Source organism: Nilaparvata lugens, chromosome 7 (assembly GCF_014356525.2).
Source record: "Nilaparvata lugens isolate BPH chromosome 7, ASM1435652v1, whole genome shotgun sequence".
In the NCBI taxonomy this organism is placed as follows: domain Eukaryota; kingdom Metazoa; phylum Arthropoda; class Insecta; order Hemiptera; family Delphacidae; genus Nilaparvata; species Nilaparvata lugens.
Window position 1 is genome coordinate 12,889,642 of NC_052510.1, and position 18,501 is coordinate 12,908,142.

Genomic DNA, 18,501 nt, shown 5'->3' on the forward strand with positions numbered 1-18,501 from the left:
GTTGGGTTAGGAGGGAATTTTTAGAATGCAGTGAGGAAAGAAGGAGAAGTGAGCCTATTTTGGTGATAGTTTTGTTGGGCTGAGGCTGTGCAAAATACGATTAGAGCTGTAGAAGTGTTATGAACATTTCAGTTTATGTTGATGTTGTTGTGGAGAGGTTGCTGTTGACTTCAGGCTTTAAGAAAAATTATCTTGACTTGCAAATTTATCTTGACAAAAAAAATGAAAAATTTATCTTGACTTACAAACAACACATTGAGAAGAAAAATGCAACTTACAGTACGGTACAAAAGTAGAACAGAAAAATTGACACGTTGATTTTGAGAGGTTACTGTTGACTTCAGGTTTTAAAAAAATCAAAACAAAATTCATTCAAATTTACAAAAAAAGCACAGCTAAAGAACAACAAGCAAAACATAAAAAAAATCCTACATTTTTTACTGTAGAGAAAATGGGTATCTCGTCAACTACGATTTCTCAAGTAGGCTAATAGGCAGGTAGTAGAAATGAAGAGATTGAAGAAAAAGGGTGTGAAACGGTGGAAAACAGGGAGGAGAAAGAAAAGATGGAAGAAGAAAAAAATTTTATGCCAATCAATGTATGTATAAGTCAATACGATCTGTTAATGAAAGAGAAATGACTCTTCAAATTATAAGGGAATAAGGTTTGAACAGTTTTCTAGACTACTACCACACCCTTAGATTGAGAATGTTTTTAGATTGAGATTTTAAAATGCTAATAAACTGTTCTAGAGTAATTGAGAGTCGACTGTTCCAGGAAATCATAATACTTTGAATAGTCACTTATAATCAACCTCACTAATGTCTGATAATCACTAGTGACTAATGTGTCACCACATATATATGTGACTTACCACATAATAGATCATTCCGACACTGTGCTCAAATTATTATACTGTATATCTCAATAATTATTCCTATTGACACTGTCTTCTCTGTAGCCTTGTGTGTGACTCAGAAGCATTTTCTTAACTGAAAGAATAGAATGGAATTTTATTACAGATTCTATATTTCACAAATAAATACCGGTACGTGTAATGCATGTAAGGAATCAATATTATATGAGAACGTGAAATGATTGTCTTATCTTATATATAACTATAATTATATGGTGTTCCAAGTTCACTTTTAAATCAATCTTGATCATTGTTCTTATAGTTTGTGCCCCACGAGAAGACCCCTGGCAACCATAGTCAACAATGAAAACCAGTGCTCTTCTCGTGGTAAACTCACTTTAGGGTGTGATCATATTGACTGCGTATATGTGCAAGTGCACGACGAATCATGCATGAGCTAAAAAACAAAATTTGAAAAGTCGTTTGAACACGTTGTGACTTGCATGTTTCTTACACTGAACGCAACCAACAACTGCAAGCTTTCAACGTGAGTGTTCCTATTGCTATTTCCATATTTTGTTTCTCATCTGCACGCTGGCCATGCATAATCAAGCTTGCACCTCGCGTTCAGTGTGATCACACACTTTTAGTTTGCTGTTCAGACTTGATGTTTTTCTGAGTCAGCACACAGCTTGTAATAATAGTATGTTGTGTTGAATGAATAAACTATCTTTTTATCTATCTGTGTTTGTGTATTTAGAGGCACGCACCCACGGCGTCGGCTACTACGCGTTCTCGACGGACGAGACCGAGAGAGCACGTGAGATGCGCGAACTGGAGCGACGCAGACAGGAGACGCTGCAGCGGCAGGCGGACGCTCAGGGGCTCCGGGCGCGGAGAGACGCGCAACTCAAGGCGCGGCTAAGTGCGGCCAAGGCAAGGAACCGCCAGCGATTAGGGCTGCCGCCCAAGGCGGAAGGGGAAGAGGATCAAAAAGGTTGGTTGATTATCGATTCAATAAAATGAGTTGGTCGGTGGATTAGGTATTATTTCGGTTTTATATTACACTAACAGGTAATTCGTGCTCCGAATGACAAACTGAAAACTTGACCTACTGAAATCTTGGAGAATTTAAAATAGGCCTATAACTGTCCTCGGTGAATTCAGAATCTTCATGCAAAAATTCAAGGTAATCAGTCGAGCAGTTCAGATGTGAATTTCCTATCCCTTACATGTATAAGCCAGTTCTTTCTACAGATGTAAATAAATTAGAAGTTGCATTTCTTCAAATGCTAATTAATGAATAATTATTATTAAACTAAAATCCCAATTAGATGCTGTAAAATACCCCGAAGACTTCTGCTACTGCAAATATTGACAAGAGGTAGATTCAAGTAAGTTACAGTACATTCTGGTTTATACACGAATCTACAATAAATTACAGTACAACAGTCAATCATGCAACAAATTTCACAAATTTTAGATGGAGATGGAGAATCTCCTGTTGTCAATATTTGCAGTAGCATAAGTCTTCGGGATGATTTTCAACATCTACTGGGGATTTTCGTTTAATAATAATTATCCAGTTCTTCCTTTTATTATAGTATAGATTATTGTTTTTACTTGATCGGTCCTGTCAGATCTTGAATAGGTTGCAAATAATAGGAGACTCTCAGTTCTTCAAGTACCGTAGCTATTTTGACCAACAGTATTATCAGATTACTATCTCTTGAGATAGTACGGAAACAAACGTGAATTTGAGTCATTCAATCAGTTTCAGTTTCAGATTTTTGGGTCTTCATCGTAGTCAATAGTTTTTTTTGTAAAAAAAATTATTGGGAATTGTCAAAGTTTTACGTCACCAAGTTTTCGTTGCAGGCTGAAAGACAGTCAGCTACACCGTTGCACACTAGTTAGGGATTGGTGAGAATGGGTTGTTAGGTGAAAGTTGAAATAAAAGAGAATTTGAATTTTCTGTAAGAAAAGGCCATTACCGGTTATCTATGATAACAATAAATTTCAAGCGAGTTACAGGGGATAAAAAGAGGTATATTTTCTCGAACATTAGGGAATTTTCATGCTGCACTTGCTTCTCATCAAATCTATCAACTCGAACCTAATACACATTTCCTGCAAGTTGCTTGTAACCTGTAAGATCTGACTGGGCTAATGAAGAAAAAAGAAATTGGAGATCAAGTAAAAAAGTAATACAAATTGAAAAATTATCATTGAATCTTGCAAGTGTTAGGCATTATCTCTCCTTTAATCGGTATACCAAGAGTAATCAAAAATCTCAATATAAAACTTGCACTCCACTGTGCATTTGAATAATGTTGTTCTAGTGCTAGCTGCTACAGTGAGGTCCACGTTATAATGGAAGTGGAGAAAGATAGCCTAACAACGTTACCGATCCTCTGTCATGTCAATGCCTTCTTTAGACGGTAGCTGATATAGGTTTATTGATGTAATATTAACAGTTTATTCTCGTTTAAAATAATCAATTATATTTTATTAAGCAAGAAATTATATTTTTCAATCATTTCATAATTAATTTTTATAATTAAGATAAAACATCTTGTTAATTATTAATTCTACATTGTTGAAAGACAGAGCAAAGCGAGAAAGAGATAGCGCTATCCGCTTTGTTGAATGATAGACAAGGATAGCAATACCATTGCTAATCAAACACTGCCAATATAACGTGGACTTCACAGTAGGCGCCAGATTTCTTTCAAGATTCCTCCATTCTTAAAAAGTCAGGTTTTATACGACCTATTGTGTGCATAACATAATACATGTCTCAGGATCAGGTAGCCCCAATACTGCATTGCAAAATAAACAAATCTTTCATCTTTTTCAATACTTCATTAGAATCTATTCATCACCAGTCCTTGTAGATTTATTCAAACGCCATTCAGTAATAAACTCATGAATATAAATAATCTTCTCCTAGAATCGTTTATGTAATCTCTGTTCTATTCGATTGACATGGACAATTTGTAAACAATTTCTTATGCATCTCATACATTTTGAATTTTCTCATCATTTAGAATTTTAGTACATTATCACACACGACACTGAACTCATGGCCCTGATAATCCTGTCCTGAATCAACAATATATTGAATAATAATCAATATGAATATGTTGATTCTGTTGAACAATATATCAATTAATAATGAGCAATGTACATAAAAAGATGTAGCAAATATAACTCAGAAGAATTTTCCTTTCTGAATAAGAATAGAATTTCATTAGATATTCTATTTTTCACAAATGAAAAAAATTTATAACGACTTATTTGTACGTCTCAAACGACTTATTCGTTATTCGTACTCAATAATTAAGAATCAATACGAGTATAATTATATGAATTATATATTTACACATTTCATTAATGTGTGCTATAAAATCCATACTATAAAAAAGTTTGACACAAATCTATTGTGATAAATTAATTTACGGTATACGTATAGTCCACCTGATTAAATCATTTCATATCTATTCATAAGGCTATGCAAAGGCTAAAAATAAACTTCCTACTGGTGATATTTTTCAAAGTTTTTAGATTTTTATATCATCAAGCTATCAAAATGAAAAAGTTTTCACAAGAAAACATTTTTTTCCCGATCATTACTTTTTGAGATATGAGCGCCTAAAGTTTTAATTTTTGGGACAGAACATTTCAAATTCGGTGAGAGATAAATCCATGAGATTTAGAGGATAGATTCTTAATGGCATTGTTGATCTAGTAAAACAAAAATTTTCTTGAAATATCAATTTTTGAGAAAGCTATCCAATTTACCAAAAATAACTTTTAGTTGAGTTATTATTGGTCATTTTTGGTAATTTGAATACTCTCATACCATCAGAATCCACTTCCCCACTTCTATAGAACTTCAATTCATCACCAAGTTACTATTTATTGCATTTCCTATGCTATTATTATGATCTGTTTTTCAAGTTTAGTGGTTCAATACTTTGTTTTGCTGGCAACGCTAATATTATATATTAGATTATTATTTAGTTTCAATGAAAGCTTTTGTAATTTTGTTAGTTAATTTCCAATGTATGAAACTGAATTTTGTTTTCCATGTATTTGTGAACTATTTATATGAATTTGGCAATAAATTTGATTTTATTTGATTTGAAAAAATACTGTAATAGTTTCAGGATTATAGTACCATTGTTATGTCTTTGTTAATTACATTATTACTATTTTGATGGTGTTTCTAAAAAACTTTGATTTTGTCTCTTAAAACTCTTATTCTTTATTTTTCATTGATTCATACAATAAGTGCATAAACAAAAAGATAGGAAGAGAAAAAATAAGGTAACCTTGTGCTATGACTCTCCCAAATTTAGATAAGGTTACTAATTATGAAAATCAATTATTCTATTTTTCTGATTCTTATGCAAACTTCAATTTAGTTCCCAACGTATTAGTGTAAAGTGTTAGTTCAGAGTTCGTTATAATTTTAAAAAGTTCTTTACATTATGTCCATGCAGAGTACACTGAGTGGGTTAAGTGGAAGAGGGGGCTCTCATTGATTCAACTTCACCCACATCACTTTTAATGTTATTAAGTGCAACTAAATAAACATTTTTCTATCTATTTGAGTACTTAATCATTGTGTTTTATCTACTGTATTGGTATTTCGTATATCTTCATGAATTTTAATTCTTATTTCAACTCTTTTGTTAGAATAATTACTTCCAACCACTCAAGTTACATAGTAAGTAGATGTCATATTCAAATGTTTTGATTCTTCACAGATGATGTGGTTCTTGTGGAAAAGACTGATGAAACGAAAACTGAAGATGACAGTGGTAAAAAAGAAGAGCTAGAAGCCGCCTTGAAACGAGCGGCTCACATCAGGCCTTGGGATGCCGAGAAACTCGGCTTGAAGATTGTGGCAGGTGATCAACCTGCAGGTAAATTATTCACTTGTTTGACAAATTCTAGAATTTTAACTATGCAAATATTGCATGACCCGTTTAATAAAAAAATACTTTGTTTTACTTCTCTTATGCAATATTAAAATTCAAACTACTGTACTACAAACACTAATGAAAATATGATTATAGCTGTAATGCAAACATGAATAATTATTATATTATTCATTCCGAATGTCTTCAGATAAAATAAGTGTTTCAGAAAATTACAATAGAATTATCAATGTTTCAAAGTTTTTTTCTAATTATATTCTCATGCTAATGCCTTGTCTGTATTGATGGACTGTGAAGCTGGGAAAGATATCCATGTTACATCATGTAGAAGTATACTGTATATTATATTTATGATAATATTTCTGATCTTTTATTATGTTATTTCCTTGTTGAACTAAATTTTATACAAAGTTGGTATCAAAATAAATGGCGAAAGATATTCTCATGCTAACGACTTGTCTGAAATGATTGACTGTGGCATTGAGAGAGAGATTCAGTATATGATGAAATGAAATTTTTTAAATAATATATTCTCAATTCAAAAACACTGTTTATTAATCAAATCCACTCTTATTAAATTCAATTACAGGAATGTAGTTTCGTGTTTAAACTTAGGATGTGTTGATTTCAACACGAAACTGCAGTCTTGTAATTAAATTTATAACATTGGAGTTGTCAAAACAGTGTTTGAATTATGGAGATGTTCCACAACTTCAATACAATATCATATTCAACGAATTTTATTAGGAAAAATATTCCTAATGAGGCTAGTGCGTGAGTAGGATGAATTTTAAGGGCCGATTTTAGAAGATTTCAGACTTGGCTGAACAATAATGATAATAATTATTATGAATATTTATGAACGTTTCTGGAATCGTTCTTTACTAAATCATTTCTTAAATTCGTTTATAAATTCATCCCTAAGTATGCATTTTTTTCAGTTTGTGTCTACAATTTAAGATTGAAAGTCACAATAAACACTAGGTTGGTAGGCCTAAACTAGCCAGCTAGGCTGGCCAATAACGTAACGTTCCACTTGTCCGTTCCGACTGTCAGACGAACAAAGTGAATCTCCCGTATCACTTGTACAGCGGTTTTTCATCTACAGACCTACATCAAAGCCTCAACCACTAAAGTTCAGGTTTTCGACTGTGCAGACGTATCGGACATGTGAAACGTTACGCTAGTGAACAGTATTTATTTATTTATTTATTTATACATTGAAACATACACTATCATTCTCAACTATGAATGATAGGGAAAGGAACAACAGGCTTAAAGCCCAAAACTGTATTGAGAATATAAATAAAAATAGAAATTCAAGTACCCTTTTTAAAATTGTTTACTCACAACATGTTTCGGTTATATTATGATGTCATTATCAAGTAAAGGGTACTAAAGGTTTTAGAAAATGTACTTAGATTTCTATTTTTATTTTTATTCAAGAGAAGGCCTAACCGAAAAAAGACAGTATTAAGAATTTATAATTAATTAATGTACTGCATATTGTTTGTGTTCAATAGTTTTCTTCATTTTCCAGTGATGTCACAAAGCGAATGGGTGGATATGAAACGTGAGGAAAGGATTTCCGAGTTTGCTCCACCGCAGATGTACAACCAAAACCGGCAAAACGCCATTAACAACCACGAAACTGAAGACCTCAGTATTCCTCTAACTAGTAGAAGTAAATCCTTGTTTTTCACATCTAAAAAGGAAAATACCAGCAATAAACACGAAACTGATAATGACATTAGTGCTAGTCTACCTTGTGGAAGTAAATCATTATTTTTCACATCTAAACGAGAAAAGTCCAGCAATAAATTAGAAACTGATACTGACATCAGTGCCACTCCACCTAGTGGGAGTAAATCCTTGTTTTCCTCATCTAAAAGGGAAAAGGCCAGCAATAAACTCGAAACTTATGATGATATCAGTGATACTCCTTCTAGTGAAAGTAAATCCTTGTTTTCCTCATCTAAAAGGGAAAAGTCCAGCAATAAAATGGAAACTGATCATGATATCAGTGCTGATCTACCTAGTGGAAGTAAATCCTTGTTTTTCACATCGAAAAGGCTGAAAGCCGCAGATTTTTTCAACCAGCAGCAACCTCAAACCTCAACTGAGGAGCACCAGGAACAATCCAACAGCCAGTATCGAACTAACCAGCAGTCGAGAAATCAGTATCGAAACGAAGAACTATCGAGAAATCAGTATCGAATCCATGAACAGTCGAAAAGTTCATCGCAGTGTTATGATAGGTTAGCTGATGATTATGAAGAACCTGTGAAACGAAAAAGGACAGAAATTCCCCCTCCAATGACCGCCGAATATTTCGGTGGAACAGGTAAACCCAAACATAAACAGTTACAGAAAAGTAGTGGTGTTGGAGAGTCTATTAGTGAAGGACTTAAGTATTTGAATGAACAGAAAAAAGTGAACAATAACAAACGTGATAAGGGTCTGCTTGATATTATGTAATAAATATATGTTTTTGTTTAGTTTGTTCTATAGATATATTATTTGTTTTCATTTATTTATTTGTGTCATAAATATTTGTATTCCAAATATTTGTATTTGAAATTTTTGTTTCCATCTTTATTATTCATCTAGTCCCATCATCTTATTTCATTATCATGTTTGAATCTAAACTCTTCAACTAGATTTAGGCCCGCCGCAAAGTAGACCCACGTTAATCTACGAAAAGCAACCCACGCCGTGGGATGTTTTGTAAACCATTGCTAGGGAATTATTCATAATCAATCAGCTGACAAGTGGATTATTCATTGCATGTATTACACAGATGTCTAGAGAAGCCTAGCAATGGTTTAGAAAACATCCCACGGCGTGGGTTGCTTTTCGTGGATTAGCATGGGTCCACTTTGCGGCGGGCCTAAAAAACTCTTGACAATGAAATTTTGCGTTTTAAAACTTTGATCTTTAAATTTAGTATTTTAGGATATTGTCAGAGAGTGAGCTAGGCCTGTAGCCATTCAATCATTTATTTATCATTACATAGTAATAATAATCATCATCATAATAATTCATTAATAATCATTAGAAAGTATATTCATTCAAATTTCATCTTCATGCATTCACGTTATTCCATAATTTTCTCATTTTTTCATGTAATGGGTGCTTTAGTTTTTGTAGAGGTGAGAGGTATTGATGTTTCTCAAAGAACGGGACATTTGTAGCCAATGATATTTTTTTTAAGGAATAGGGAAAGATCTCAGTTCCTCAGTTTATATTGAATGTGTTGTCATCACGAGTTAGTTTGTAAAAATCTTTGGAACAAAAAAGGTGAGTTCTACATGTTGTAGTAATGATAATGTGGACTTGATCAAATCAAATTTTTAATTCAGGACTGAGTACACAATTAGAATCAAATTATAAATAATAGAATTATACAGTTTTTTGACTATTTTTCTAATAAATAATATCAACAAAACTACTACACATTTATTTCTATCCTCTTGTATATTAACAGAATGGTGACAACAAATCTAAGTACATTTTACAGCCCATTACGATATATAAGGGTAAATGCGCACTAGCACGGCCAAGACAAAGACCACGGCCAAGAACGTGCAGCCAGGACAACCTTAAATGATGTGGAGTAACGCGCACTAGTCACACGACAGACGCACGACCACAGCACTACACTCTAGTCGCACAGACCAAGCGCGAGACTGGCTTGACGTTGCGCCAGGCTTCCATCAGCTGTTATAGAACAACGCGCACTGCCTACGGCCAGTCTGCGACCAGGACTGTTGTTTTTAGTACTTTTATAAAAACTGTCTTGGTCTTGGTTCGAGGTTGTGGTGGTGCTATTCCAGACCAGTCCTGTTCTTGGTCTTGGCCGTGCTAGTGCGCATTAGGGTAATGATTGCGGAATTCGTTGGCACCGAATTAGTATTATATTACTATTAGTATTCTTCTGCAAATATTATATAAGTTTTATTTCAGAAGAATACTAATAGTAATATAATACTAATATTTATATACTAGTAATATATCATACTAGTATATTTCATATTGCCCAATTCACCATTAACTCTGTCCAATTTGATGTGCGATTCATTTAAAACTGTTTTAAAGGTAATTATATAGTTATTATCAATTACTTTTGCTTGATAGACCAATTAGTTATCATATATTTCCCAATACTTGAATTTTTCGAGGATCAAAAAGGTGAAATTTAATACATTTTCAGCTTTTTTTTTCAATTTTATTGCAAGATTATTAGAAAAACAATATAATTCAATAATTACGAACTGTTTCACAACTTATACTAAGTACACATACATTGATTCAACCACTACGTATGAACAGCCTACAATCTAGACTTTGTTTGTACAAACTTACTGACTAATTAATAATAATTTAATAAATATCATATTTACAGTTTCGATATCATGAAAAGTGTAAAATATTATTAAAAATTGAGCTGAAATAGTTTTTGAACGAAAATCAAAAATATCAATGTTGAAAATAAAACTTCATAAAAAAATTGTTGTTGAACAGAAATTTTACAAATACAGTACTTCACAATCAAAATTGTCTAATATAAACTGTTATTATCATAACTTTGTTTTGAAATTGTTGATTGTATTGTTTTAAAGCGAGGAATCCATCAGAGATTCCCCAGAAAAATTGAATTTGAAACATGTAGAATGGACGTTTTTAACATTAAAAATTCATATTTCCAATTTCTCCATGACGACAGCTACCTATATTTCATATTTTGTTTATTTCAACTCATCTTATTATTTTGCATGATTTCAGATGATTATTTTAATAGAGAAGTTCAAATAATATAAAACTGAAATGACGCATTATGATTAAAACAGACTAGATATCTGCATGTTTCTCTACAATTTGGCTTGAGCATAATAGTATCCTGAAGTCATTCCTGTGTAACATTGGAAACTGCAACTAGTAAGTAAATTTGGTTCAACTAGTCCTAACTTTAATTCACTGATTGACTATTGTTTTGGTCTCCTGATATCACAATAACATTAATGTTAATGTTCAAATTATGTTAATTTGTGTTATCATGCATTATTTGATCCGAGTTTCCTGTGAATGATCCGCTCATTCAGTTATTCTATTAGCAGTAAAAAAGTAGATTACTCATAATAGTAAAATTCTCCATCAGTCAACTGGATTGAGCTACAGTATTAAAATGTCACTCATCACACAGAGGCTACAGAATCCTCCGTTTAAAGTATTAAAGTACAAATATGCGAAAAGGATTTGCATATCGTATATTTTTCTTGTTACGAATATGAATTAAAAATCCCTAGATCATTGTTCTATTTAATTTCATACTGGATTGTTGTTTTTTATAAATATGAAATTGAGTCTGCACAGCTAACTAAATATAAATAGCTAAACTAACTTATTGAATATTGCATAAAACAGACTGTATGAGGAGCTTATTATGACAAATAGATTTCTACTAATAAGGCCCGGTTGTACAAAATCCGGTTAAATTTTAACCGTGATTAATTTCACTAGAATCAGTCAGAGAAGTCCTTTTTGATAAGACGGCTTTTCTGATTGACTTTCGTGGAATTAATCACGATTAAAACTTAACCGGATTTTGTGTTACCGGCACTAAGGGTTGCTGTTGAGAATTTTAAATCCTGCCAAAGAAAATGTAAACAGCAATATATTTTTTCCTATTAATTGTAATTAACTGTAACCCTAATCTGAATCTAATGTCAAGTTTTGCAGCTTTCAGATATGTTAAGCTAAATTCTGTCAAGTAATTAATTTCTAATTAATATTGCTGCTTGTAAAATTTAAATACTGCATCATCTGTAATAGTATATTTCTAGTTACTATAACTAATGAATAGTAACTTTCTTACTATTGAACAGTATTCTAGTTACCAATACATAGTAATTCGTTTACAAGGTATTGATACGTATATTTTATAGTATTGTAGTTACTATAATTGCCTCCTGCTCTAGATGTCTCTAACAGCTCTAGCTAGAGTCTTTTGTTACTTGGCACATTGGTTTGATAATTATGTCGGGCGCTCATCACGTTGCGTTGCTTGTCTGGTTTTTGTATGAGGAGAAAAAGGCGAGTGCCTTCATCAGTTGATAGCTCTTTGATACGGGAATGTTGCTGTCGTACAGCTTTCTGGACGCTTTACAGTCCACGTAGAACCACCTGCAACATTTTGAAAAAAAAAATTAGATGGAATAATAGTGTCGATTAGATATTCTTAGATAAAATAAAATGTATAATTGCGTCGAGTGCAAGATTGTTATGTTGTAGATTACAAGTGGTAATAAAATCCACCTCAATTTGGCTGGTCAATCAATCAATCTTTATTCAAGACATCCAATGTTATCTTGTACATGGATGCGTCATATTATATTAAAAAGCAATTATAATATGAAAAACAAATAAAAAAAGAAACACAAAAGAAAAGAAACAAAAACAGCACAGTTATCCTCAGTTGACAGGATAAAATAATACTTGAAACTATAACTAACTTATCCTATTGGTTCACTTGAGTTTTTCAGTTCTTTGCTAACATTCATAAGTTCATACAAGTCAATTGTTATGAAATTTATAGCTTATATGATTAATAATAAAAACATGGACCTCATGGACTCGATTATTGGTTTTCAGGATTACCGTATTGCAGCATAATCGTTTATGTGGACCTACTGTCCAATCTTGTTCTTAAAAATATCAACTGGTTTTCTAGTCAGTCGTTATTGAGTTAAAAATAAATATAACTGCAAATCAATAAAAGTTAAGTAATTTTTGGTTGAAAGTGGTAGTCATTGAGAAATGAATAATATTCTGTACTATTTGTCGTGCAGCTGTCAATTAGTACATTTATTATGTTTTTTTCAATATTTCAGGAATCCAATTGTTGCATGTTGCACTGCACTGTATATTAAGCAAATGTTCGAAAATGTAGAATTCGTGGAAACCTATTCAGTATGCGGCAACGGGGTATAGTAATCGTCAAAGCATCTGAAGTTCTTGGATACATTACTCACGATCTATAAATAAGATCAACAATTCAAAGACCGTAACAATGATATTAACTCATCACATCAGAAATTTATAAGGTAAGCTTTTGGATTTCTATGGCTTTTTTAGTTAATAGTTTCAAAACAATTATTAATACAAGTTTTACCCACCAGTTACATTTGAGTATTGTTTGGTCGAATAGCGTTGACTCAGGGCACAGGAAGCTCTTCATAACCAAGCCATCATCGGTGAACGCGCATACGTGGAAAACCTGAAATGAAAATAAAATTTTAGAATTATTTCGTCTACGGTTCATCAATAAATCTATACAATTTGGGACTCTCATTTTCTAATGAGACTTTTGTAGTGTAGCAAGTGCTATTCTTTCCAATTTCAAGAATTTATGAAAAGGTGATAGGAAAATTCTTTAGATGAAGTTTAACTATAAGTCCCTCTTTGTGTAATCAGTGTCCCAAAAAGTGAAGAAAAGCGTTATATATTATATATCTTCCAAGTCTAAGGGCAATTCCATATAAGGCGTTTTTTCAGGCACTTTCAGACGAGTCGAAAGGGCAGGATGCTCTTCGATTGGCTGATTATCAGCCGATTCCCGAACGCCAACCCAATCAACCAATCGGAGAGCTTCCAGTCCTGCCGTCTTGCCTGGAAACGCCCAATATGGTCTCGACCTAAGGTGAATAATTAACGTGATTACTCGTCGAGTGCAAGAAAGTTGATTTTAGATGTTGGGACTTATCGATTTATAATTTATGAAGATGAACTGATCGGTCCTTCAAATTTAATAGTCAAACAATTAATTGTTTCCAACTTATTCTAATATTGATAAATGGAGAGTGAACCGTGGTCTAGTGAATATACTGTATAGTGCTTGCATAGCAGTCTAGAGGTTCCGGGTTCAACCCCGGATATATAAACAAACGTTTTCAGCCAGTCACTTCCTTATTGGATGTGCACATTAAACTGCCGGTCCCGGCTGAAATATCAAAGTTATAAGGCCCATTGACGGCTTAAATTAATTGTATACTCAGGCGAGGTGGAACTTCCGTCAGGGACTTTCCACCAATAGAATAATAACAAAGCCGTACGAATATTATTATTCAACAGTCACAATCAATAAACGAATCGGAAAGCAAATGGTATGCGATGACGTCATTTAACCGCGGTTAGTAAACGTGACTTGCAACTACTTTTACTTACTTATGTGACACTACATCCCGATAGTCGAGTTTTGGCCTGCTCTACAATCAGTCTCCACCTCTCTCTATCCAGTGCAGTCGTCTTCCATTGTCGTATTCCCAGCTCTCTCAAGTCCTTTTCCAGTTCATCCAGCCATCTGAGTTTAGGGCGTCCCACTTTTCTTTTCCTTGTACTGTGCAGTACAGTACATTCTTTGGTGCCCTTGCCGGATCCATTCTCTGGACATGTCTTGCCCATCTTATTTTATTCCCTTTAATGACACCAATAATGTCAGGTTCCTTGAAAATGGCATAGAGTTCCAGGTTGTATCTCCTTCTATAACCATCTCCTTCTCCAACTGGTCCCAGTATTCTACGTAGAATTTTTTTTTCAAATGCGGCTAAAACTCTAATCCTCTCTAGTGAGCGTCCAGGTTTCGCTACCATACGTCAGTCAAAACTGGCCGAATGGTTGTTTTATATATTTGAAGTTTTGCCTTCCTGGATAGAAATCTTGATCGTAGGACCCTGGAGACCCCAAAAATGCTCTATTCCCCTTCTCTTAATTTCCATATTGGTGTCATTTACTGGAGGAAATCAGGGAGCCTAGATAAACGAATTCGTCTACTTTTTCAAAAAACATACGGTAGTCATTCACTATAAAATCTCCTGCATATTATGTTCTCCATGGTGTCACAACCATAAATTTTGTTTTGTCCTGATTGATTGGTGAGTTGCAACTAGATCCTACTAACTTGCAGCTGTCAGAATTCATTATATGAATAGTATGAATGCTTATTTGCTACCCATTCAAGTAGTATGGTGACAGTTTGACTCACCATGCATCCGAGATCGTCGTCGGCGTAGAGGCCGGGAAAGTGTTTCTGGTCGCCGCAACTGAATGACGTGTCGGGCAGCTCGACGCGTGACGTGAAGTTGTCGTCGTAGTTCTTGTCGTAGCTGACCGGGTAGTACTCCTTGGGAGCGTTCATCACCCGCCCCGATCCGCCGCTGTTCAGTGAGTACTTGGGGCGGTGTGTTGGCCGCTCCACTATCGCCGGTGCTGTTGTTGATCTGTCGGGGGCACAAGGAAAAATTAATCAATTTTAGGTGCTAATATATTGAAAAGTGATAATTAGAAAAAGTTTCCTGATAAATTTATTTTATTTTGATAACTTAATAGTATCTGAAGCGAAAATCTTTGAAAAATATCACCAGTAAAATGATTTTTTTAGCCTGTTGAACAGGCTATGATCAATGGTTTGTTGATCTTTAGATGCATTTGAAGCTCTGAGGCTGATGAATGAACGAAATGAATGAAGTTCTATTATGAATGTTTTTATAATATTGGTGTCCATAAACCTTATCCATCAGTTTCCATAAACCATTGGTACAAAAACTTGAATATTTGACAAGCTCCAATTGTCAAACCAATTCTCCAATTGTCTTACACTCTGAAAAGAATGGAAGAGGATGCAATTCAGTCTAGTATTTTTATTACTCATAGTAGTTTAGTTTGACAGCCCTTCTACACATAGACATTTTCAAAAACCGTTCGTAATCACCAAAAATGAATTTGTTAAATTTTTCTCCAATCAGTAGGCATACAGAGTGATTTTTTAGTGATGTTACCTTATTGTGTGTGGTGATTTATTTCCAATAAAGGAAAATCTTGTTTTGCCCCACAAAGCTGGTAGCCCTTCTCAATCGGTGTATACACATGACAGTGTGAGTATATTATCTTTTAGCTGTGTAACACTCTGTGTGGATTCCAATAGTCTTTGAACAGCTTGACTTTCACCATAATAAAATGAAATATCGGGCCACCGAGCTTCGCTCGTTATTTTTATTTATCAATAAGCAGAACACAATTCTCTAAAATGATCGTGTTTATATTTCACAGCTGGCTATATGTCATCTTACGAATTTCGGGGATGCGATATTTTGATTTTTCACATACTCACTCGCTCACTCACTTTTTTACTATCCACAGCTGTTTCAGCCAAGGATGAATTATCCTTTTAATGTCGTTCAGCGAGTTTTCTCAAGGATGAGACCTAGTGCAATCGAATTTTTATATCATAAACATATTATTTTCCAAATTTCGTGAAAATCGTTAGAGCCGTTTTCGAGATCCGTTGAACATAAATAACCAGATATAAAAATACAGAAATTGCTCGCTTAATTTAATAGGATATTATGGTGAACAGGGTCGGAGCAAGCATAACTTCAATGGGTGGACATTTTGAGCATATTCTTTAATAATATTATTAGTAACTAAAAAATGTGTTATAGAATATTATATTTCTTTTGTATAATTATAACAACTATACATTTTTATTACAACTGAATTTCCGTTTTATAATTTATTACATGAAAAACTGCTTAACATGACTGAAAAATCATCTTGTAGTAATAGGTAGTGATAATATCTCTTTCTTAATTGCCTCCAGAATATACTTTTCATATTTTGCAATTACCTGGGCGTAGTTGTAGTGGTAGTTGTGGTGGAGCTAGTGGTGGTGGTAGAGGTGCGCAGTTGTTCGGCGCGCAGCTTGATGGCGGCAGCCAGCGTCTCGACGCTGATGTTGGAGGCGCGAGAGAGAGAGTAGATGGAATGACCCATGAGCAAAGGGTTGGGCTCGAAAATGTTGAGACCCGACACCAGGGTGGGTTGGGGCTGCGCCGGAAGGGTGCGCACTGCTAGGGGGTTGGGGACAGCTTGCACACTGCCCTTGGCTGAGGGGGGCATGTTGGCTACGTTCACCTGCAAAAACTCGACGAGTTTTAAAAAAATGCGATTTTGCAAGAATTTTTTTCATTTGAGGATAATTATTGTGATTTTTTGGTGCAAAATTATTGCATGATAATTTATGATAAATGTAAAATGTGAGAAATAAAAAATAAAATTACCTACACAGTTATCAACTTATTACTAGGTTTCCGATTCAAAACACTAATCGAGAGAAGAGCTGAAATTTACTTATTCTTATTCATATTACTCTGACAAGATGAAATATTCAAGATTCTGTAAGTCAAGATTGACTCTGATATAGATAAAATTCTGACAATTCCACAGTTAATCGACTGTGGTGAACAATAAATTTGAGTAATCTTTAAAACTAGAATTTCGTAACTTTTGTTATCAGTTATTCAATTCTAAACAAAAATGTAGAGTAGACCTAAATTAATATTATTATTTTTTAAATGTAGACTGACCCTGATATAGATAACATTCTGACAATTCCCCAGTCAATCGACTGAGGTGAAGAATAAACTGAACTAATAGAAATATAAAATCAAAAATATCTACCTACTATTTATCAACTTATTATTAGTAATTCAATTCAAAACATTAATCAAGAGAAAAGCTGAAATTATCTTATTCAAATCAGGCTGACGCTTTTATAGATAACATTCTGACAATTCCTCATTCAATCGACTGAGGTAAAGAATAAACCAAACTAATCTAATAAAACTGTTCATGATAACAACTAAAACTTTTTAGCTTAAATATTTTACACCAAAAAGAGGACTGAAGACTAATGATATGTTATTATAAGAAGCAAACCTCAATATAAAAATTGGCTAACAAGATAGAATGGAAATCTTAAATGAACTAGCTACTTTAATTCACAATTTAAAGTATTTAAAGATTATCGTTTCTTGATCCATTCCGAGCTGCTATGTATTAACACTCTGTTTTCTGTTTTACACGACGTGCAGCCAATATTATCAATCAATCAGCAGTTAATTATCAATCGACTGCACGTCGTGTAAAATACATGAAAAAGTGTTAATATATTTATAAAAAATATAATCCTATATAGAGGGAAAATTAAACTGAAATTATTTTTTATAATCAATTTTATTCTGATAAATCAAAGATGTCATGAGATAAACAATATCTGTCCTGTAAATGCATGAATGTATTTGTTACCAATTCGGTTATGGATTTCCCCCAAGATTCAAAATTTATTAGGATCTCATAGCATATCTCCAAAAGGATAAATTATAAAAAAGTTGTTCCTCGAAAATGTATTGATTTAAGTAACTTGATAGTATCCAAATCGAAGTACTTTGAAAAATTTCATCAGTTTCCAAAAGCGTGGTGATAATAAAAGCCTTATTAACTGAAAACCAATTAATGGAGTAGCTTCCACTAGTCGAGATTGGTTCATGAATCGAGTTTAAAATGTAAATATAATCGCCCTCAATTATTGTTAATCATATTTTAAAAGAAAAAAGTAGTTCTGGATAAGTGCTATGAAGTATTATATAATAGTCTTGAAAGACTGAAAGTATTTCACTTCTAAATAAAAATAAGAAATTGCCTGTGTGATCAATTTCAAATGTGAAAATTTAATAAGATAACGAACATAAATTAGAAAGTTGAATCTTTAATAAATAATTAAAAAGTATGATAGAACTCAACAAAACTCTCATGTTCGTGAAATAAATTCTATTAAAGCTGCGTTTACACCAAGTTATTAAC

General features: G+C 33.4%; 2 protein-coding genes across 4 annotated transcripts in view; one reads left to right on the forward strand and one right to left on the reverse strand.

Moving 5' to 3' along the window:
* Positions 1-8,516, forward strand: part of LOC111046335 (coiled-coil domain-containing protein 174) — a 63,788-nt gene extending 55,272 nt beyond the window's left edge. For both annotated transcript variants that reach the window (XM_039432067.1, XM_039432068.1), the window contains 3 exons: positions 1,617-1,853; positions 5,632-5,790; positions 7,346-8,516. In XM_039432067.1, the coding sequence (XP_039288001.1) occupies positions 1,617-1,853; positions 5,632-5,790; positions 7,346-8,283 (1,334 nt within the window). In that variant the 3' untranslated portion in view covers positions 8,284-8,516. The remainder of the gene's footprint in view (positions 1-1,616; positions 1,854-5,631; positions 5,791-7,345) is intronic.
* A 1,498-nt stretch (positions 8,517-10,014) lies between these two features.
* Positions 10,015-18,501, reverse strand: part of LOC111056832 — a 79,848-nt gene continuing 71,361 nt past the window's right edge. Inside the window, exons 5-8 of one of the 2 annotated variants that reach the window (XM_039432073.1) lie at positions 16,487-16,773; positions 14,846-15,080; positions 12,981-13,081; positions 10,015-11,988 (exon numbers count right to left, since the gene is read on the reverse strand). In XM_039432073.1, coding sequence (XP_039288007.1) covers positions 11,856-11,988; positions 12,981-13,081; positions 14,846-15,080; positions 16,487-16,773 — 756 coding nt within the window. In that variant the 3' untranslated portion in view covers positions 10,015-11,855. The remainder of the gene's footprint in view (positions 11,989-12,980; positions 13,082-14,845; positions 15,081-16,486; positions 16,774-18,501) is intronic. The other variant, XM_039432074.1, reaches the window with a different exon arrangement.